We start from the raw sequence: 24,867 nt of genomic DNA, 5'->3' as shown, positions 1-24,867 counted from the left end.
ATATATTCAAATTACTTCATTTATTACAAATGAGCATCTGTTTGGGACTATGAAGTTCCTGAAAGACTAACAAAACTAATTCTAGGTTACTGATGTTACATAGTGGAGTATTAAGATACACTAGGTGATACTACCAAAATATCAGTGATTTACTACCAAAGGTTTTTATATACGATGTTAAAATACATTCATTTGGATTTGAAACACTTTCATCTTCAACTCAAAATAACTTTACATAAAAAGTAAATGAGGAAGCCTCACTTTTGTGTTTTTATTTTTTAATTCTTTATTTTATTTATTTTTTTCTTTTTGAGAGAGTCTTGCTCTGCCACCCAGACTGGAGTGCAGTGGCACGATCTTGGCTCACTGCAACCTCCATCTCCCAGGTTCAAGCGATTCTCATGTCTCAGGCTCCCGAGTAGCTGGGACTACCAGTGAGTGCCACCATGCCTGGCTAATTTTTGTTTTAGTAGAGACCTGCTTTCACCATGCTGGCCAGGATGGTCTCGATCTTCTGGCCTCAAGTGATCCACCTGCCTCACCCTCCCAAAGTGCTGGGATTATAGGCATGAGCCAACATACCTGGCCTCATTTTTACTTTTTGTCATAATATTTTCATATAAGAAAATTCCTAAAGATGCAAGAAAGATTTAGACTGCTTAATAAAATGTTACACATTTCTTTGTTCCCCAGCATGATTCTCTCTTAGACCTAATTGCCTTAGAGCTGTAAGTTAATTATTCACGGAACTGTAATAATATTCCTTATTCTAGATTCTCAACTAACATCTCCTTTGCCCATTATTACACAATTTTTCCCTTGATTCTTAATGTAATGTCTTATAGCTCCATTGCATTGCTTTTGCTTTCTTCTGTAAGATCTACTTTGGATGACTTCTGGATATAAATATTATAACTCCATCTATCAAGGCAACAAAACTGGTCAGGATGTAAAATAAGAAATTATAGCTTAAAATCCTTCTATCATATGGAATACATCTCCATAAAAATAAAAATAAAAGTAAATAAAATTAAAAAGTACTTTACAGGAGTTAAACTGGCAGTATCCCTTAGTAGCTCTGGATAATTGTATGAACATAAAAAAGGCAAACAATTCATTTAATTCTATCCTTGAAGAAATGGTTGAAGAAATAATTGCTGTGTTTAAACTCTTACTTGTTTTTGTTTCTGAGACAGGGACCTTCCTCTGTTGCCCAGGTTGGAGTGCAGTGGCACGACCATGGCTCACTGCAGCCTTGACCTCCTGGGTTCAAGCAATCCTCCTCCTTCGGCCTCCTGGGTAGCTGGGACTGCAGGCATGTGTCACCATGCCAAACTAATTTTTTATTTTTTGTACATATGGGGGTCTCACTATATTGCAAGGCTGGTCTCGAGCTCCTGAGCTCAAGCCATCCTCCTGCCTCAGCCTACCAAAGTGTTGGTATTACAGGCATAAGCCACCATGCCCAGCCAACTCTAGTTTTACATAGTCTTAGAACAAGATGTTTAATGTAATTTGAAAGTGTACCTTGTACATGGATTGTATATAACTTCCCCCAAATCTGTTCTTTCTTTAATGTCTAGTTTAGTAAATGGAACAACATTTAAAAATGTCTTAGAAAGCTGAGTCATCTTTGAGTTCTCCATCTTTTCCACACATCTAAACTTTTATTAATAAATTACCAAGTACTGCCAATGCTACCTCTTAAATAACGTTTAAATCTTTTTCATACCACCATCTCTCATCTCGTACACTACAAGAGCCTCCAGTCTCCTAATTGGTCTTCCTAACACTATTCTTACCCCTTCCAAACCATTCTCCATACTGTAACCAGGGTTCATGGATGTCACATTACCCTCTATACCCCCTACAAAAACCCTTTAACCCTATTTCCCCCATTCTTCTGTTCATTACTTCATACCTTTCCAGATTTCCCATGTTCTCTTTTGTCCTCTCACGAAAACCTGCAAATCCTAACACTCATCACATTTATAATTAAATCCTTATTTAATGACTACATTCCCTATTTGATTGTAAGCTTGATGAGATCATAGTGACTATTTTATACATTTCTGTGTATCTAAAGAACCTCAGATAATATAGGCATTCATTACTTTGTGAATGAATGAAATTAGCTATAGTTTGAGCTTTAAATTTCCAAGCCCTTAGGAGGACATTTACCTCACTATAAACAGAAATACAGATTTAAAATCCATAAGGATATACTTAACTATAATAAAATACATACAAATGCATGAACATATAGCATATGTTCTTATTAAGCAAATATAATACCCACATAAGTATAGAGCTTAGAAAATTTTAATTATATAACCTAATTAATTTATCAAACTACTAAATGTAGTAGAGATGTACTGAAGTTCGGCTTCAGTTTAGGTTTTGGGAATCCTAAAAAGCCAAATGCTTACTTTAACATCATTTATGTCACTGCTGAAATTATACTTGATCAAAGAACATATTATAAGTAATAAAGTCAGAACTGAAGAATAAGCAAGTTCCTAAGATCTCATTTTAGTTAGCATTATGAAAAAAATACAAACAAAGCTTGTACTCACATTTATTCATTATCAAATGTAGGTAAGCATTCTAAATGGAACTTGAAGATCTTGATATAATTACATATTAAAAATATATAAATGTGTTAAATAAATATGTGTTAAAATATGTAATTTTATGTTTAGAAATAATTGTACATTATCTTAGAATGCTACACCAATTAATGATTGTGAAAACTTACTTTTATATAAAAAAATTAAGAATAGTCAAATGAAACAGACTGACATGCATTACTAATAGTGTACATCAACTAGATAATTTGGGGAATATACCCTTTCTATAAAAACTGTAAGAGAACAGAATAATGAAATTATAATTCTGACACTTCTAGAAGTGTTTGGAGTATGAGCATGACATTAAACAAATACTCCTAAATTATTTCTTTTCAAGTCATGGTTTTTCAGGAAAAGTTCTCTATTTAAGAATATATCTCATCTCATGACCATGAAATTAAAACAATGTCAACTTTGCCTCAAAATTTCATAAGGAGGAAAACCCAAAATCACATAAAACAATGTCCATCACTAAATCATCTGGCATTAAAAAATACTAACAACTAAAAGAAAAAGAAGTTACAGAAAAATGAAATATCACCCAAAAATCTTGTATGTCCACTGACCTCAGTTAAAAGTAAGCATCTCTTTTAGTGTTGTAAACATGAAAGAATATCCAAAAAATAATGTGGTAGCAGATAATACTAACAAACATTTGCCCCTGTACTATGCAAACATTTAAATTGTAAATACTATAAATAATAATTACACTTTCATATAAAACATTAGTTTATTCTTATAAATATGATAAGAGTGATATCCAGCTTCAATCCAACATTAATTTTGATCTGCCACTCATTTACTTTCTTAACAACTCTGAAATACCATCATTGTTTTATATGAGAAAACACTTAAGGAGTAACTACACTAGTAATGACTGTATGACAAATAAAAACTAAGGCTTGTACATCTCACTTATAAAAGTAATTTTGTACTTTAGAATTTGTTTCCTACATTACATGGTCACTTACAACATCAATAAGAAAAACACTAGCAATTTTACTATACACATGATGCCTACCCTTCCCTGCCTTTCCAAAAGTAGTGCGGATACATGTGAAGTCAGAAATGAAGAATAAGCAAGCTCAAGAATGCATACAACACAAACTCTTTCCAGGAGCCAGGAAGACACAGAGTTTGGCAGATTTTAAACAGGTATAGTCAAGTTCTCCTTTTTGCAGTATTTCTAAGTAAAATACAAACAATCATATAATATGTCATATGGGAAAACAGAAAGGATAAAACAAGAAGGACTCAAACATTTTATAGTAAATGTGAAAGAAAATCTATTTTTAAGTTGTTCAAATTTGGAAGCTATGAATGAGAGCACAAAGGATTTTCCAAATGTGTAAGGAACATAAACGTGCCTTTTTTTCTTAAGAGCATATATTATGTAAATTTGATACTTTAAAATGTTTTAAACAGACATTGCTGGCAAATGTATCATAAAAGTAACTCATAATGCTTGCCACAAAGCCATAAATTCAAAATTCACCAAACTTAGGAAAATTACTAAAAGATAAAACACAGATACTAACTTCTAATTCAAAATAAACCCCCTCTCAAGCCCCATTTTAGCAACATCATTTCTTCTCAGGTATCTAAAAAATTACTAAAAATAATCAAGAAAATTCTATTTATTTTGTCCTTCCAATAATGCTAGCCACTTAGAAAAAAAAAGTTCAATCGTTACAAGGCTATTAACATGCTTGCATTTCTAGCATTAAACCTACATGGTGACTTACCAATTCTTGGGGTGGTATTGCTGTTCTGTTCTGCAGGAGACGAAGTACTAAATGCAGAAATTGGAATTTTCATCTGTATAGGACCTCGATTATTTGATGGACTATAGAGTCCTGATGGGCCCACTGTGGGCAAAGAAGTCCTTGTGGCTTGTACAATAGAGTGTGCCGTTGGAACAGCCTGCACCGCAAGTGTTGTTCCCAATGGTGCAGCACTGGCAGTAGGGTTCCTTTGAATACTAGAACTGGGCACAGAAGGAACGTTGTTTGGTTTAGTGGGATTTGGCAAGGATGGCAAGGATACTGGATTTTTGGTAAGACCACTCACTGTAGGTGGGCTTTGCACAGAAATGAATTCAACGTTGCCAGATGGTTGATTAGTCACCAAAGTCCCTGGATGGCTCTGTAGAAGCTGAGGCTGGGAGGATACTGCAACAGGTACATGCAAAATCACTGGCAAAGGTTGTAAAGAGATTGTAGGTTGAGGATTTCCACTAGGCACCTGAGTAGTAGCAACTACAGTAGCTGTATTGGGTGCAGGAAGAACTGACGTTGCTGTGAGGGAACCCGAAGTCACTGGAGTCTGCAATTTAGGTTGACTACTGACAACTGTTGGAGGAGTGACAAGATTGGTTGAAGATACTATAGAAAGAAAACAGAATTCTCTGTTTAAATGGTTATATTAATTTATCAACTAAGAAAATATGACAGATACAAATTAAATACATTGCATTAGACTTAGCATAGATTAAATACATCGCAAAGACTGCAAAGTCTTTTATCATGAAATTTTTTCCAGATTCAAATTCCGAAATTTAATTTAGAATTAAATTCTTAGAAGAATTTTGTATGTAGGTTTAGTATATTACAAAAACAGCACATGATGGATGATTAATATGCAAGACTACTGAGTATCAAAATGGTCTCTGAAAATTACTATAATCACTTTAGAGTACCTAACTAGTACACAAATAAAAAATACTAAAAAGTTAAGTAAAAATATATATTTTTGAAACTACATTAAAAACATTATAAATGCCTTAAAACGCAAGTAATACCTAAACTCAAATAGTAAATCTAAAGAGTCATGACCATTAATGAATAACAGGTAAGCTTACTCATTATATTTTATTATTTGAACCATGTCTGTATCTTTGGATCAAGTTTGACTGAATTCCTTGGGAGAGGACCTATTAGGGGGAGGTTCCCTCTACTGACACCCTACTGACATTGTATGATATGAAAAATAGCACTGAGTGAAGTTGACAGATGAATTAAGAAGAAATTAGGTAGCATATACAGAAGAACAGAGAAAATACAAATGCTGACAAATGCTGGTCACTACAGTTTTATAGCAATTTTCAACTACTTGTGTTTATTCTCATTGGAACAGGTTTAAAATACATGACCAAACTTCTTTCTCACTGATTTATAGTCTTTCCAAAAATCACAGGTTCACTAGAGCAGCAGTTTCTCGAAGTGTGGTCCAGGGGGGTGCCTGGGGTTTTCTGAGACCCTTTTGGGGAGTTTGCAATGTCAAAACTATTTTCATAACAATGAGACATTATTTGACTTTTTAAATGAGCAGACATTTGCACCAATGGAGCAAAAGCAATGGTGAGTAAAACTTCTGATGCTTAGTACAAAAATCAAGGTAGTACAATGGACCAAACGTCGCTGCATTCTTCATCACATGCTTACAGTAAAAAACAAAGTCAGTTTTACTTAAGAATCCCCAAGATACAGCAGTGAAAACTATTAACTTTATTATATCTCAACTTTTGAATAGGGGTTCTTTTCTTAATATTCCATGTGAAGGAATAGGCAGTACATACGAGACAACTACTGCTTGCCAAAGTAGGATAGTTAAGGAAAAATGCGTGTGCAATTGAGCTATAAACTAAACTAGCAATCTTTCCCACGAAAGACTATTTTTACTTGAAAGAATGACCTATAGACACACCAATGATTCACATGTGGGTATTTTGAAGATCTTTTCTTAGAAATAAACTAGGTAAGGCAGTCACTTCAAAGAAAAAAAGCCCAACTGTATTTATCAGTAATAATAACATTTGAGTTCTTAAGCAAAACTAAGAACATTAGAAAAAACTTTTATCTGTCACTGAAAGCATGACAGCTCCCTAAATCCTTAAAATGCTTCTCTGAGTAGAACTGATAGTAAAATCAGTAAACGTAATTTTTAAAAATAATATTAACAAAATGTGTCAATATTTGGAAGATTTGCATAACTTGGTGAATAGTTTTCAAATGATCAATGAATATTAGTAAAACTCCATGTGCAAGTACAAGATAGAGGAATTTTTTTTTTTTTTTTTTTTTTTTTTTTTTTTTAAAGACAGGGTTTGCCTCTATCGCCCAGGATGGAGTACACTGGCGCAATCTTGGCTCACAGCGGCTTACACCTCCTGGGCTCATGTCATCTTTCCACCTCAGCCTCCCAAGTAGCTGGGACCACAGGTGTGCACCACCATGTCCGGCTACTTTTTGTATTTTTTGTAGAGACAAGTTTCACTATGTTGCCCTGGCCGGCCTGGAACTCCTGAGTTCAAGTGATCCACCTGCCTCGGGCCTCCCAAAGTGCGGGGATTACAGGCGTAAGGCACCACACAGGTCCAATAAATGGATTTTAATGGAGGAGTTAGAAAAGTTCTTTGGTGTGGTTTCAGATTATACTTCACAACCAACCTTAAAGAAACTACTACTGGACAGTATCAAAGAAGAATATCCACAATTATCTGTAAGGGCTAGCCCTTTTCCATCTATATATTTGTATAAGACTGGATTTCCTTCATATGCGTCAACCAAATCAACATTTTAAAACAGACTAAAAGCAGATACAGATATGAGTATACAGCTATCTTTAGCTGTCTTAATGTCTCAAAGTATTAAAGAGATACGTAAAAAATGTAAGAGAATAATGCTCTTTGTGCTGCTATTAAGTGAAAATACACTTAGTTTCATTTTAAAAAGTTTTTTGTGTTAGACAGAGTTTACTATTACTTTATTTATTTTTATATTTATTATTTATTTATTTTTATTTTTTTTTTTGAGAGAAAGTCTCACTCTGTCGCCCAGGTTGGGGTGCAGTGGCGTGATCTCGGCTCACCGCACTCCACCTCCCGGGTTCAAGCGATTCTCCTGCCTCAGCCTCCTGAGTGGCTGGGATTACAGGCACCAGCCATCATGCCTGGCTAATTTTTGTATTTTGGTAGAGATGGGGTTTCACCATGTTGGCCAGGCTGGTCTCAAATTCCTGACCTCAAGTGATCTGCCTGCCTCAGCCTCTCAAAGTCCTGGGATTACAGGCGTGAGCCACCAAGCCCAGTCTACTTTTATTTTAAAAAAATCTTTAAATTTCTGTTTAATTTCTACTTCATTTCAACTGAAAATAAACATCAACTGATGTAACTCACATTAATAAAAGTTCTGGGGTTCTTAATGATTTTTTAAGATTGTAAAGGGATCTAGAGACGAGAAAGTTTGTGAACTACTACAATAGAGATTTGAATATCTATACTGTATTTTCACATATACTTATCTACCACCCTAAATTTTTTTGTTTTAAGAGACAAGTGGATTTCACTATGTTGCCCAAGTTGACTCGAACTCCTAGGTTCAGGTAATCCTCCTCAGCCTCCCAAGTAGCTGAGACTACAGGCATGTGCCACCATGCCCAGTTTGATCCTGAATTTTTAACAAAATTTTTGTACTTAGACCAATGTGCCCAATTTCTTAATCCATTTCAACCTCAAAAGAATGTAAGAAAAGAGAACCAAAGCCTTTAATTCCTAAGAAAATGTATTTTGGTATTTTAAAAAAAAAGTTACCTGTATTCACAGGAGTTTGAAAGGATGGTGGTGCACTCTCGCTTACATTTCTTTTGGACTCCAGCATCTGTCTCACTGTGCCTGCATTTCTATGAAATATATATACACACAAATAGTCAACAGATATGCCACTCTGGGAAAACCAACTGATATCTAGAATAAGCAGTGGCCCATAGGGGAAAAAGGGTGGCTAGACTTGGGTTTCACAACCCTAAACTGCAAGCAAAAACAGTGAGGCATAGCTGGCACAAAGACTTCTAAATGCTGGGGTCTATGGCATTAGGGAAGAGTCTTAACTCTTGTATTCTAATGTCTGTTATCAGTACTTAACCTGAATACCAAAAGTAGGTCCTAATATGTACAGACATTAGTCTTTCTCACCCTTAACAGAAGCATTTCTCAATTACTCGAGAGAATACTATTTAAGACAAGTGGTTAAACAAATATATAGTGACCAAAGAATGCCTTGCAATAAGTTAGCAAAAGTATTATTCACAGATGAACAATATAATGAAGCAGAAAAAGAAAATATACTAACCAAGTACACCACTTATTTCCACATAAATACCATGATTATACTGCAAGATTCTTCGACCAAATAAAGAAAATTAGAACTTTGTTCTGTTATTTAAAAACTAGACAGACTATGAATTCTCACCTGTAAGGCATGTTATTATTGCTGTTGACATCATTTACAGTTTTTCCTGGTGATACTGGTGGGTTGGGTGGATGCTGGGGGAGAAAAAAAATTTAAGGTAAAAAAAAAACACACAGGGAATCTTTAAAAAAAAATAAGACCTGTAGATGCCTGTCAATATATTATCTGTCAGTGCTCTAATACAATGGGAAACATTGCCAGCTGAGACAACAATTTGAATCTTGGCATTATCACTTGTTCATTGTATCTTAAGCAAATCATTTACTTTGCTGAAGGCAACTGCTTATCATCTGAGAGATTAATAAAATAATTCCTGCATCTCAGTGTTCTTATGAAGATTAAATTAAAAACACAAAAATGGCTCACATGCTGCAAGAGTTTAAAAACATTAACAATATAAATCTAAAGAATAACCAGACTCACTCATTTAACACATAACTAGTGAATGCCTACTATGTAGCAGGCATCATATTAGCACCAGCAGTTCAACAAGTAAGTGGTATCCAATGTCACAAATCAAAATTTTCAAACCAAAATTAAATTATGTTTTTTAAAAAAATACTACCTACCACTGTGTGACTTAAATTATTTCATAAAATGTCACAAATCTAAGCTTCAGTAACAACTTATTTCAGCCTTTCTCCCCAAAACCAGGGAATACAGAAATGGAATTATAACACCTACATATTAATTATCATTACTTAGGCCTCCGTCATTAATAACACTATCATCATTTATGTCTTAAAACGAGGCCGGGTACAGTGGCTCACACCCATAATACTAGCACGTTGGGAGGCTGAGACAGGCAAGGATTGCTTGAGCTCAGGAGTTATAGACCAGCCTGGGCAATGTAGCGAAACCCCATCTCTAAAAATATATATATATGTGTAAAAATTAGCCAAGCGTGTTAATACACGCCTGTGGTCCCACCTCCTTGGGAGGCTAAGGTGGGAGGACAGCTTGAGCCGAGGAGGCAGAGGTTGCAGTGAGCTGAGATTGTGTTACTGCAATCCAGCCTGGGTGACACAGCCAGACCATGCCTCAAAAACAAACAAACAAAAAAAAAAAATGAGAAGAATAAAATATCTCTACTCAAGACTAAGTCAAGTGTAAGAACAACATATTAAACCAAAGGTAATAAATGCTTAGAATTACATTGAGCAGATGCCCTTAATCACTCTTCTTAACAACAAATACATCTTGCTACTTTTTATATGACACAACAATAATTTCAACCTTCTAGTATGACATTGCATTAGATATGTGTAGAGGGAAAAACAACAGAATTAAGATAATATGCTATAAAGGTATTTAAAATCTGGCTGTTAAGACAAACAAATGTAAAACAAGAGAAAAGCAAATTAAAATAACAGTGTAATGTGATGTAAAAAGGTTAAAAAATAAGCTTTTAGGGAAAGGAATGCATCTTTAAGCACATCATTGAGTTTTTGTTTTTTTTTTTTTTGAGATAGAGTCTCACTGTCACCCAGGCTGGAGTGCACCATCTTGGCTCACTGCAGCCTCCGCCTCCCAGGCTCAAGAGATTCTCGTGCCTCAGCCTCTGAGTAGCTGGGATTACAGGTGTCCGCCACTAGGCCCAGCTAATTTTTGTATTTTTAGTAGAGGTGGGGTTTCGCCATGTTGACCAGGCTGGTCTTGAACTCCTGACATCAAGTGATCTGCCGTCCTCGGCCTCCCAAAGTGCTGGGATTACAGGCATGAGCTACTGTGCCTGGCCATCATTAAGTAATTATTACACTCAAAATGGTTAAAAGAATACTTCAGGAGAAAAACAAAAAAGAAGAATAAATGCATAGGGAATAAATAAAACAAATGGTTTAGAACACAGGAGTCATTTGATGGAGGATTTTAAAAAACTGTGGTAGGATCAGCAACATGTCAGAACAGGAAGTCCCCTCTGCTTCCCATATGGAGATGACTTAACAAGGTAAGCATCATATTGCCTGCATGAGATTTCCACAAACTAGTTGAGAGGATATGGCACAAGGCCAAAAAGAGGCACACTGGAACAGTTAGGAAAATATATTTACTCACTATACCCCATCAACCTCCCAACACAGCTTCTACATCAGAAAAGAAAGAGAAAAGTGGAGCTTGAATCCAACTGTTTAAGAAGATGCCCAATGCACTAGATTTTGTCTTACCCAAAATGGAGGACTAACCTGTAGTAAGAACTGTGGCTATGGCACTTTGGATGCCTGTGAGCCTCAGAGACCAAAGGCAGGACCCTCAACTTGATAGAGCACCAGAGAAATTGCAGTAACACTGACAGACAGCAGGGGAAGCACTAATACCACAGCTTGCTAAAGTACCAGAGGCTGCTACAGCAAAGACAGGTACCAGAGGAAGCTTCAGAGTGGAGAGGCAAACCTCTTCGGATGGAAGAGTACAAGTAAAAGCTCAGAGAAGACACGCAGCCAAAAAAAGGTGTTAGAGGCCCACAGACTCTCTAACAAGGCTGACTGGTGAAGCCCTTCCTGTGTACAAGAGTCCACAAAGACTGGGAGATGTGGCTGTTTTTTCAAATGCTAAAATTTCAACGAGCATACAAATAAACAGAGAAACATCGTCCAAATAAATAAAATAAACTTCCAAAAATCAACCCTAAAGTAACAGAGATCTATGAATTATCTGCCAATGAATTCAAAATAACTATCATTAAGATACTCAACGAGGTGAAAGAGACGACATAAAACAGCAAAATCAGGAAAAGGGTGCATGAACAAAATGAGAATATCAACAAAGAGAAACTGTAAAAACTTATCAAATAGAAATTATGAAGCTGAAAATGAAAATTCACTGTAGGGAATCAAGAGCAGACCAGATCAAACAGAAAAATAAATCCACAATTTTGAAAACAGATCATTTGAAATTATCAAGTCAGAGGAGCAAAAAGAGAATGAAGAAAAGCTAAGAAAGTCTAAAGGACTTTTGGGACACCAGTAGGCAAACCAATATACACATAAGGGAAGTAAAAGAAGACAGAGAGAAAGGGGCTGGGAACTCATTTAGATAAATAATTTGCTGAAAATGTCTGAAACTGGAAGAAGAAAATGGAGATGCAAATTCAAGAAGCTCAAAGACCTCCAACTATCGTTAACCCAAAAACATCTATACTGAGATACATTATAACCAAGCTGTCTGAATCACAGTAAATAATCTTGAAAGCAGTAAGAGAAAAGCAACTCATAACAATATACAAGGGAACTCCCATAAGATAACATGCAGATTTCTCAGCAGAAACCTTGTAGGCCTGAAGGAGTGAGATAATATATTATTAAAGTGCTGAATGAAAGAACTGTCAAACAAGAATACTATATCCGGCAATAATATGCTTCAAAAATGTAGGTGAAATTAAAATTTTTCCCAGATTAATAAAAGCTGAAGGAGTTTCATCACTATACCTGTCCTACAAGAAGTGCTAAAGAAAAACCAAATACTGCATGTTCTCACTCATAGGTGGGAATTGAACAATGAGATCACTTGGACACAGGAAGGGGAGCATCACACTGGGTCCTATTGTGGGGTGGGGGTAGGGGGGAGGGATAGCATTAGGAGATACACCTAATATAAATGACAAGTTAATGGGTACAGCACACCAACATGGTACATGTATACACATGTAATAAACCTGCACATTGTGCAATGTACCCTAGAACTTAAAGTATAATAATAATAAAAAAAAAAGTGCTAAAGAAAGTCCCTCAAGTGGAAACTAAAAAGTGCTACACAACATCATGGAAGCATACAAAAATATAAACCTCCCTAAGGTAAAGGTTGATAAGGAGAAAAATACAGAATCCTGTATTCTTGTTCTATTGGTGCATAAATCACTTTTAATTCTGGTATAGAACTTAAAAGCTTAAAAAAACTAAAAATATGTTAACAGATACACAACATAAAAAGATGTGATATATGACATCAGTAACATCAAGTCATGGTGAGGCAGATATAAAGTAGCACTCTTATATGATTAAAGTTATTTGCAGTTTAACATAGACAGTTGTAACTTTAGGATATTTTATGTAATCCCCACGGTAACCACAGAGAAAACATCTACAGAAAATACACAAAAGGAGTTGTAAAAGGAATGAAAGCACACTACTATACCAAAAGAAAAAAAGCAATGAAACACGAAGGAATCAAGAAACAAAAAATAGCTGTAAGTCATAGAGAAAAAACCAAAATGACAATAGTAAGTCCCTCCCAATGAGCAGTTTATTTAAATGCAAATGGATAAAACTCTCCAATCAAAACACAGGTTGACTTAATGGTTTTAAAAATAAGATCCAACTATATGCTGCCTACAAGAGGCTCACTTTGGATCCAAAATACAACATAGAATGAAAGTGAAAGGATGGAAAAATACATTCCATGCAAATGGTAACACAAAGAGAGTAAGGATGGGCCATACTTATGTAAAACAAAATAGACTTTAAGTCAAAAACTGTCAAAACAGACAATGAAGGACATAACGATAAAAGGGTCTATTCACCAGCTGTAACACACACACACACACACACCCCTCCCTACCTAACATCAGAGCTTCAAATATATGAAACAAACATTGAAAGAATGAAAGGGAGAAACAGACAGCAACACAATGATAGTAGGAAACTTCAATACCCCACTTTCAATAATGGAGACAACCATCAGACAGAATATCAACAAGGAAACAGAGAACTTTAACAACACTATATGCTAATTGGACCTAACAGACATATAGAATAAGTTATCGAACAACAGCAGAATATACATTTCTCTCAAGAGCACACAGAAAATTCTCATGGATAGGTCACATGTCACAACTCAGGTCTTAACAAATTTAAAAAGAATGAAATCATGCCAAGTATCTTTTCTGACCATAATGGAATGAAGTCAACAGCAGAAGAAAAGTAGGAAAAGTCACAAATATGTGAAAATTAAACACGCTGTTAAAAAAAAAAAACCAACAAGTCAAAGAAGAAGGTAAATTACAAGATATCTTCAGACAAATGAAAATGAAAACAAAATATAATAAATTGTATGCAGTGAAAACAGTGGTAAGAAGGAAGTTTATAGTGGTAAAACACTTACAAACAGAAAGATCTCAAATCAACAATCTAGATTTACAACTCAAAAAACTAGGGGGAAAAAACTAAACCCAAAATCAGCAAGAGGAAAGAAATAATTAAAATTAGGGCAGAAGTAAACAAAATAGAGAATAGAAAAATGGAAAAGCAAAAACAAAACTAAGAGTTGGTTTAAAAAAAAAAAAAACGAAATTGATAAATCCTTAGCTAGGCTAACTAACAAAACAGATGACTTTAAAAATGAAAAGAAATGAAAGAACGAGAAGACATTAGAACTGATGCTAAACAGATAGGATTACAAGACACTACAATGAACAATTACACACCTGCAAACTTGATTACCTAGAAGAAATAAATTCCTAAAAACACACAACCCACCAAGACTGAATTATTAAAAGTAAATAAATAAATCTGTAATTAGTAAGGAGATTTAATCAGTAATACAAATATCCTAACAAACAAAAGCCTAAGGTCAGGTGCAGTGGCTCACTTGAGGTCATGAGTTCAAGACCACCCTGGCCAAATGATGAAAGTCCGTCTCTATTATAGATACAAAAATTAGCCAGGCGCAGTGGTGCAGGCCTACTATTTCAGCTACTCAGGAGGCTGAGGCACACAAATCACTTGAACCAAGATCACACCACTGCACTCCAGCCTGGGTGACAGAGTGAGACTCTATTGAAACTATAATAATAATAATAATAAATTTAAAAAATAAACAAAATTAACAAACAAAAGCCTAAGACCAGATGGCTTCACTGGAGGATACTACCAAACAATTAGTAGTATTCCAAGAGGAGTACTTCCAAGTAGGAGTACTCTCAAATTCCATTTATTAGGCAATCATTACCTTGATACCAAAGCCGAATGAAGATACTAAAACTACAAATATACCTGATGAATACTAATATAAAAATCCTCAAGAAAATATTAGCAAACCAAATTCAACAGCATGTTAAAAAGATTATACACCATGACCAAGTTGGTTTATCTGAGGAATGCAAGGATAGGTCGAGATATAAAAATCAATGTAACATAAGACATTAACAGAATAAAGGACAAGACCCACATGATCATCTTAATTGATGCAGCAAAAGAACTTGACAAAAGTCAACACCCTTTCATGGAAAAAAATAAATAAAGCACTCATCAAACCAGAAATGGAAACTATCTAAATTTAACAAAGGCCATACATAAAAACTCCACAGTTAACATCATACTCAATGGTGAAAAACTGAAAGCTTTCCTCCTAAGATAAGGAATTAAGCAAGCATGCCCACTCTTGCCACTTCTATTCAATATAGTACGGGAAATCCTAAACCAAACAATTATGCAAGAAAAAGAAATAAATGGCATCCAAATCAGAAAAAGAAGTATAAATATCTTTGTTCACAGGTGATATGATCTTATATGTAAAAACCCTAATGACAACTGTTCAAACCTAAGCAAACTCAGCAATGTTGCAGGATACAAAATCAACCTGCAAAAATCAGTTGCATATCTATAAACTATAAAAAATACAAAAAAGAAATGAACAATATAATTTACAATAGCATCAAAAAGAATAAAATACTTAGGAATACACTCAACAAAGGGAGAAAACAATTATACAACAAAAACTACAAAACAATGTTGGAAAAAGTTTAAAGACACAAATAAGTGAAAAGACATACTGTGTTCAAGGATTGGGAGACTTCTTACTGTTAAAATATCTGTATTACCCAAAGCAACCTACAGATTCAGTGCAATCCCTATCAATATTGCAATAGTGGGTTTTGTTTTTGTTTTTGTTTTTTTCCAGAAAAAAATCCTAAAATTCATATGGAATCTCAAAGGATTTTGAATTACCAAAACAATTTTGAAAAAGAACAAATTTGGAGGTTTCATACTTCCTGATTTGAAAACATATTACATATTAGGCTAAGTTGGCCAAGGGGGTAGAGGGTGGGGGAACCACACAATATATATTACAAAGCTACAGTAATTGAAAAAAGTGAGGTGCTGGCACAAAAATAGACAGAGACCAAAGGAACTGAATAGAGAGCTCAGAAATAAACTCACATATATGGTCAAATAATCTTCAACAAAACTCCCTAAACCACACAATGGGATAAGGACAGCCTCTTTAATAAATGGTGCTGGGAAAACTGGATATATACATGCAAAAGAATGAAGATGAACTCTGACAAAATATATAAAAATTAACTCAAAATTGACCAAAGATTTAAATGTAAGACCTAAAACTAAAAAATTCCTACAAGAAAACACAGTGAAAAAGTTTCATGACATTAGATTTGGCAATGATTCGTTTGTACTAATAGCACAGGTAAGAAAAGCAAAAATAAACAGAACTGCATCAAACTTAACTTCTGTATATGAAAGGAAACAATCAAGAGAAAAAGAAACAAAGAATGCAAAAAAGTTGCAAATAATTTATATGATAAGGGTCAATATTCAGCATATATAAAGAATGCCTACAACTTAATAACAACAAAAATAAGGAACTTGATTTAAAAATAAGTTAAGAACCTGAAGAGATTTTTCTCCAAAGGAGATATATAAATGGCCAACAAGCATATGAAAAGATGTTCAACATCACTAGTCATTAGAGAAATGCAAATCAAAACTATGATGGTATCACATACATCCATGAGGATGGTCACTATCAAAAGAACAGAAAATAACACGTTAGTGAGGTTTTGGGCAATCTGGAACTCTTGAGCACTACTGGTATAAATGTGAAACAGTACAGCCTCTATGAAGAACAGAATAGGGGCTCCTCAAATATCTAGAGGTATTACTATACAACCTAGTAATTCCTCTTTTGGGTATATATGCAAAAGAATTAAAAACAGGATCTCGAAGAGATAGCTGCACTCCCGTGTACACTGCAGCCTTATTCAAAATAGCCCAAAGGTAATAATGGCCCAAACGTCCATCAACAGATCAAATAATAATAAAAATAAAACCAGAAAAGGGTAGCATGAGGGAATCCACTTATGGTGATGTAACAATTTTATATCTTGACTGTGATGGGGGCTACATAAATCTATACATGTGATCAAACTGCATGGAAGCATAAACACTCACAAACAGACATGCATGCACAATGAATTTTTACATACACATGTAAAAACTAGTAAAAACTGTTAAGTTGATAAACTACTTAACAAAATTGTCCATTTCTTCGCTTTGATACTGTACTACAGTGATAAGATTTCACCACTCGGGGAAGCTAGGGGAAGAGTTCATACGGCTCTACGTACTATTGCTGCAAAAACAGGAAAGAATATACGAACATGCATCAATACAGAAAACTTCTAGGAAAAATGATTACTATTTATTGGTATTGGCAATTTACTATGTGCCAGATAATGGAACTATCAATATGAAGAAATGGAACTTGTTCAAATAAAAAAATTAAAAATAAAATTCAGCAGGAAAAGAAAATAAATCCAACTAAAAACTATAATGCAATATACAAAGACTATATTAAAATATGAATAATAAAGGAAATAACAGAAGAGTAGCAAAATGATAAACAAAGGAAAAATGAAGGAAACAACAAAAAGCAAAAGCCAGACTATGGAAGTCAATTTATGCTATAAAGTTGGGACTTAATTGTATACTTTAAAAAATATTCAAACTGTTTAAGGCAATAAAGTGACTTAATCTAATCTCTGTATATTACAATTAGAGCAAAAAAGAGGTCTGACTACATGGGGAAGAAAGAAAGGGGAGAACAGGCACACTACAGGCAGTACAATACTAAAATACTTTGGGGAAAATAGTAAGAGACCATACTGGGAAACTGACAAGAATGCAAAATGAAAGAAACAAGGTAAGACAAATCCCTGAAGCCTAATTTTAAAGATGGACAGAAAATACAGCTTCAAGAATTGCATAACCTAAGGGGCCAGGCATAAAGGCTCATGTCTGTAATCCCAGCACTTTGGGAGGCCAACGTAGATGGACACCTGAGGTTGGGAGTTCAAGACCAGCCTGGCCAACATGGTGAAACCCTGTCTCTACTAGAAATACAAAAATCAGTCGGGCATGGTGGTGGGCACCTATAATCCCAGGTACTTGGGAGGCTGAGGCAGGAGAATCAATAGAACTCGTGAGGCGGAGGTGAGGCGGAGGTGAGGCGGAGGTGAGGCGGAGGTTGCAGTGAACAAAGATGGTGCCACTGAACTCCAGTCTGGGTGACAGAGAGACTTCATCTCAAAAAAAAAAAAAAAAAAAAGAATTGCACAACCTAAAATAAAATATAAATGTTGATATATGAGAATAGTAAATGAGGATTTGAAAGGGGTTCCTTAGTTCTAGGGCTGAAGGCACACAAATTACATACAGGAGTACACAGTATGAAAGCAAATTTCAGATTTGTAATACAGACTTTCCTCCTAATTCAGCATTTCCTAAGATTACCACTTAGAGAGCTAAATATTAATTACGCAAGAATAGAAAACTTTACTTCATGTCTTTTCTTAAGATCTTCTTTGGCTGCTTCAAAGCGTTTGGTTAGCCTGGCTATCTTGGCCTGAAAGAAAAAAAAAAAAGACAAAAATGAATGGAAATCAAATGGTATTATAGCATTAAAAAAAAAAAAAAACCATAAATACATAACAAGAAACCTATAGAAAGCAGGATCCTCAGAAGACAGCTGAGCAAAGAAAATAAATTAAGCTGATTATAAAATATACACTTGGAAAATACAGTTATGACTAAAACTAAGTGACCCCTAAATTCAATACTCAGATGTAAACACTCTTAATTAGGTTAGCCTATTTCTTCCTCAAACTGTGAGTGTTGCTCACTTACCAGTACATTCCTGATTATGTAAGCCTGTGTTTTGTAATTTTTTTTAACACAGTTGTAATCACACTTGATTTTCTCACTAAGAATTATAAAGTGGACATATCTATAAGTCATAAAAGATCCCTTGCCAATACTACATATGGATGGATGTAGGCTTTACTGTGACACTTTCAACAGAAGTGTAGATGAATGTTCACATATTACTTTTTCACAAATTAAATTACATATTCTGTTAATCTTTAACAATCTGATAAAAACGTTACCTTGGCTAGGCATTGTGGCTCCTACCTGTAATCCCAGCACTTTAGGAGGCCGAGGTGGGAGGATCACCTGAAGTCAGGAGTTCGAGACCAGCCTGGCCAAAATGGTGAAACCCCATCTCTACTAAAAATACAAAAATTAGCCATGGTGGTGCGTGCCTGTAATCCTAGCTACTCAGGAAGCTGAAGCAGGAGAATAGCTTGAATCCAGGAGGCAGAGGTTGCAGTGAGCCAAGATGGCACCACTGCACTCCAGCCTGGGCAACAGAGTGAGACTCTGTCTCAAAAAAACCCCAAAAACAAAAAACAAACAAAAAAACCCATTACCTTGTTTGTGTCAACATGGTCAATGAGGTTATTAATCATTTGTTGTGCTTATATAAACTCCCTGATCACATATTTTGCCCAAATACATATTGAAAGGAAATCTGAGAGAAAAAAAAAGCAGAACAAAAATAAAAATAATCATTTCACCACATGAATATTTGGTTGTATTTCCTTTCAGTCTTTTACTAAGCATCGACGTAATATTCAACTATTTCTGTTGCTGCTGCTGCTGAAGCCATTTTAAATTAAACATATTTTCAAGAAAATTACACTTCTGAGTGTATTCATGAGGCCCTACCTAAGGAAGAGCTCTGCTAGAGAATTTCTTTTATCTAATAAGGGCATTCACTTCATAAAAATGAAAAAAGGTATGATTTACTTTTAAAGTTTCTTTCAGAAAGCAGTCACTTCTAGAGGAGACCCCAAATCTTAAAATGTGCTTAAGTCCAATATTATGGCCTAGGCAATCAGTTACCTATGACTCTCAAAGGTAAAGATTTTCCTAAGGACTTAGTTATTTATGCATGTTATTAAGGCTCAAGATCATAAAGCATAATTTCATGTCGTTAATATGGATTTACCTTTCTGATAACTAAAATATCTCATATAACTTTCTAAAAAGGTATATGGTGCAGTGGCTCACGCCCGTAATCCCAACACTTTGGAAGGCCAAGGTGGGTGGATGGGTGACAAAGCGAAACTCTCTCTCAAAAAAAAAAAAAAAAGAAAAGAAAAGAAAAAGAAAAAGAAGAGAAAGGTATATGGGAAGGGGAAGGTATTTTCTGTACCCCAACTTATGCGAGAATGTCAATTTTCCTTTAGTCAAATTATCTAAGTGGGGCCAGGCGCAGTGGCTCACGCCTGTAATCCCAGCACTTTGGGAGGCCGAGACGGGTGGATCACAAGGTCAGGAGTTCAAGACCAGCCTGGCCAACATGGTGAAACCCCATCTCTACTACAAATACAAAACTTAGCCAGGTGTGGTGGCACACGCCTGTAGTCCCAGCTATTCGGGAGGCTGAGGCAGGAGAATTGCTTGAATCCAGGAGGCAGAGGCTGCAGTGAGCCAAGATGGCGCCACTGCACTCCAGCATGGATGACAGAGCGAGACACTGTCTCAAAAAAAAAAAAAAATTATCTAGGTGGTTATACTATAAATTGCACAGTATGCATAATGTTATTATTCTATTGTTACTTAAGCCCCACCCCCAAAATCATCTTGTATATGTTACATGTATAGAAAAAGATCTATAAGGATACATTCCAAGGTTAAAAGTAGTCACCCCTGGAAGCTATGATTGGCAGAAAGTGAGAAAGAAAGTGAACTAAGGACCTCACTTTCACATCATATAGATTTGTAGTACTCAAACTCTTTTTTAAAAGAATTATCATTTTAAAAATGAAACCAGTAGCAGAAAAACAAACTCAAAATGTGGAAACTGATTTATAGTTTTCTGATATGTAATATTATAAAACAGAAAAATCAAAGAGCAGCCTTTTTGTTTTTACATAGGAAGCTGTACAATTCTTTTTTAATTATAATTCAAAATATCTGCCATACTGTGTCCAAGAATGGCTATTCTGGTAAATATTCTGAGACATTTTAAAAAAATGAATAAACAAGTCATTTTTGTAACTCCAGGAAAGTAATATTCTATCACATTGGGTTTTACTTGGGAAACTAGACAAACCAAGAATTTCATTGCGTATGTACCTTTAGGAAATAACTCTGTCTACAAAAAACAAAAGGTTTCCTTAACATCAAGGTTGGCCTATAACAAAATATTGCTGCTCATAAAAGCAAGTGAATAAACAGACCCCCAGTTTCTATTATTTAAAACTGTCTCCGTATTAGGCTGTCATAATTTTACTTCATTGATAGGGAACAGGAGCTGAGGTTGAAAGGAAAAAGTAAAATACACATTTTCAGTTAAATCTACTTAAAATGGCATTTTCTAAATCATAACCAATGGAATGTTATATTCCAGAGTGTGCTGACAGCTTTTCCATTTCCGTAAGAAATCTAGTTGAAATTCCGAGTATTATGAATTTGAACTATACTGTGATTTGAGAGGAATCAAGTCCTCCTATCTAAGAGCATAGTACTATTGACTCCTGTTTTCTTGTTCTGTCCTTTTTCTTCATAATGGTCTTAATAATTTATTCTTGAGTGCTTACTCATTTTTAAGTAACTACCATATGTGAAACCTTTTTCTCATTATGTTTTCTAATTGGTTATTGTTGATGTAAGGAGAACTATTAGAATATGTTGTTCTTATATGAAGTAGTTGCTGTATTTCCTTCTTCATTCAACCGTTTGTCAACTGAATTCTATTGGGTTCCCACTTACCAATTGTTACTCATTTCTTTTTCCTGTCTCATTGTATTGCCCAAGACTAATACCAAATCTCTAAATAGCAGCGTCTATTAATAGGCATTGTCTCATTCTCAACTTTAGTAGATATATTTCCAATAATCCATTATTAAATATGATATTTACAACAGGTTTCTGAAAGCAACCCTTTAAGAGATTCAACGTATTTACCTCCTATGTTTTCCATGAATGACCAGTAAATTTTAACAAATCCGGATTTGGCATGTACTGAGATGATCACACAGTTTTTCACCTTTCCTACATTAGCAGAGTGACATATAATTGTTAATACTGAACTAGGCTTGCATTCGCTGGGGAATAAAACTAAACTATGTTTTTGTCTCTTCTTGTGCTAGAGGTTTCACAGATGGGCTTACTTCATCAAACGGACGTCTCATCTTTCTCCATACCCTGAAACAGTTTACATCACACAAGAATTATCTGTTCCTCAATGACTTGCCAGAATTATCTGGCAAAGCTTTCTGGGTTCCATGACTTCTTCAGAAATAAATCTTTGACTACAGTTTTGATAGAGTTCCTCAAAATCTAGCTTTCCTGATTCCCTTTCTGAGACACAGTCTCGTTCTGTTGCCCAGGCTGGAATGCAGGGGCACAATCTCGGCTCATTCCAACTTCTGCCTCCCGGGTTCAAGAGATTCTCTTCCCTCAGCCTTGCTAGTAGCTGGGATTACAGGCATGTGCCATCACGCCAGGCTAATTTTTGTATTTGTAGTAGAGACGGGATTTCATTATGTTGGCCAGGCTGGTCTCAAATTCCTGACCTCAGGTGATCCACCTGTCTCAGTCTCCCAAAGCGCTGGGATTACAAGCATGAGCCATCGCAACCGGCCTCCTGCTTCCTTTTTATATACAACAGATTTCATTGGTACGAAGTTGTTAACATAAAAATGTTCTTAAAGAATCTCTTCTGGATCTTGCCTTCTTTTCTAATCCTTGTGCAGTTTATTTGTACTTATTTTAATTCTAGGTCAAAGACTTATCAGACCAATAGAACAATTTGTCTCAGACGTATTCAACTGAACAATTTGTCCCTGGATAATTATACTAAAATATATTAAGCCAAAAGTCAAAATATCGTATTAGCTAACAGGAAATTGTTCTGAAATATGCAGTAAGAACGAATTGAAAGTTTTATTTCCAAATCAACTACTCCACATAAATTTGGCCAAAATGAGCACAACAGATCTCAACAAACTCCTCTCATTGTTGTGCACTATGCTTTATATTTGTTATAAGAGGACTCGATTTGCTAAGTGTTACTGTACGCAGAGTGAAGGGCAAAATCGGGCTGAACTATGTACGCATTGCAAAACAGGCAGCAAAGTTTGGGTAGAACGGTTGCCAACAATTGCTACATGGGTACTATCCACACCAAAAAAACATATTTCCCTCTCTAGAGCACAACCATAATGATACTTGATTTTGCATGCTACTGAAAATAAGTAGATATTAATTCAAACCTAACTGTTATAAAGTTAAGATGTTAAGTGTAATCCTGAGGGTAACCACTAAGGAAAAAACTAAAAATATATATAAGAAGAGAAACAAGATGGAATCAAAATGATATCTAAGAAAAAATCAATTGCAAAACAAGGCAGTAATGGAGAAAGTAGAAACAAAAAAGGTATCAGACATAGAAGAAATGACAAATTGCAAAAGTTTTTCCTTATTAGTAACTACTTTAAATGTAAATAAACTCCCTGATTAAAAAGCAGAGATTGGTGGAACTGATAATAAATCATGACCAAACTATATACCATCTGCAAGACTTCATCAAAATTTAAAACTTTTGTGCAACAAAAGGCATTATTAAGAAGTTGTAGACAAATTACAGAATGGGAGAAAATATTTGCAATCACATATCTAGTAAGAGTTTGGTATCCTGGGCCGGGCGTGGTGGCTCACGCCTGTAATCCCAGCACTTTGGGAGGCTGAGGTGGGCAGATCATGAGGTCAGGAGATCGAGACCATCCTGGCTAAGGTCAGGAGATCGAGACCATCCTGGCTAACACAGTGAAACCCCATGTCTACTAAAAACACAAAAAATTGGCCGGTCATGGTGACAGGCGCCTGTAGTCCCAGCATGGGAGGCTGAGGCAGGAGAATGGTGTGAGCCCGGGAGGCGAAGCTTGCAGTGAGCTGAGATCATGCCACTGCACTCCAGCCTGGTGACAGAGCAAGACTCTTTCTCAAAAAAATAAAAAATAAAAAAAAAAGAGTTTGGTATCCAGAATATATAAATAATTCTTACAACTCAACAACAAAAAGGCAAAAAATCCAAATTAAAAATGGGCAAAGGACTTTAACAGGCATTTCTATAAACAAGTACATATGACTGATCAACAAGCACATGAAAAGATGATTAACATCATTTATCATTAGGGAAATGCAAATCAAAACCCTAATGAGATACCACTTCATACCATTCTGATGCTATAAGAAAAAAATGAAAGTAAAAATAACAAGTGTTGGTGAGGATGTGGAGAAATGGAACCCTCATACATTGCTGGTGGGAACAGAAAATGATATAGCCACTGTGGACAACAGTTGGGTGATTCTTCAGTAAGTTAAACAAAGAATTACCATATGGCCCACAATTCCATACCTAAGTATATGCCTAAAAGATTTGAAAACAAGTATTCAAACAAATACTTGTATACAAGCTCAAAGCAGCATCAGTCAAAATAGCTGAAAGTAGGAACAACCCAAATGCCATTCAAAGGATGAATGCATAAACAAAATGTGGCTTACACCACCACATAATGGAGTATTATTTAGCCCTAAGAAGGAATGAAGTACTGACACATGCTACAAACACAGATTAAGCTGGAAAACATGCTAAGTGAAAGAGGCATGTGAAATATGCAAAATAGGTAAATCAATAGGGACAGCAGATTAGTGGTTGCCAAGGGCTAGTGTAAGAGGAAAAGAAGAGCAAGTGTTTAACGGGCAAAATGTTTCCTTTTGAGTTGACAAAAATGTTTTGAAATGCGATAGATAGTGGTTGTATAAAATTGTGAATGTACTAAATAACAATAAATTGTACACTTTAAAACAGTTTGGTATCTGAATTTTATTTCCATAAAAAAACAA

At 35.3% G+C, this 24,867-nt stretch overlaps 1 protein-coding gene across 14 annotated transcripts in view; it reads right to left on the bottom strand.

Annotated features, from left to right (window-relative positions):
* The window catches only part of ATF7IP (activating transcription factor 7 interacting protein), a 131,016-nt gene that overhangs the window by 31,844 nt on the left and 74,305 nt on the right, over nt 1-24,867 (bottom strand). For all 14 annotated transcript variants that reach the window (XM_015151191.3, XM_001089368.5, XM_077953669.1 and 11 more), the window contains 4 exons: nt 18,449-18,514; nt 8,879-8,952; nt 8,221-8,309; nt 4,376-5,014 (listed from right to left, as the gene is read on the bottom strand). In XM_015151191.3, the coding sequence (XP_015006677.3) occupies nt 4,376-5,014; nt 8,221-8,309; nt 8,879-8,952; nt 18,449-18,514 (868 nt within the window). The remainder of the gene's footprint in view (nt 1-4,375; nt 5,015-8,220; nt 8,310-8,878; nt 8,953-18,448; nt 18,515-24,867) is intronic.

The sequence above is a fragment of the Macaca mulatta genome, chromosome 11 (genome assembly GCF_049350105.2).
Source record: "Macaca mulatta isolate MMU2019108-1 chromosome 11, T2T-MMU8v2.0, whole genome shotgun sequence".
In the NCBI taxonomy this organism is placed as follows: Eukaryota; Metazoa; Chordata; class Mammalia; order Primates; family Cercopithecidae; genus Macaca; species Macaca mulatta.
This window is presented reverse-complemented; position numbering and strand designations above follow the sequence as displayed.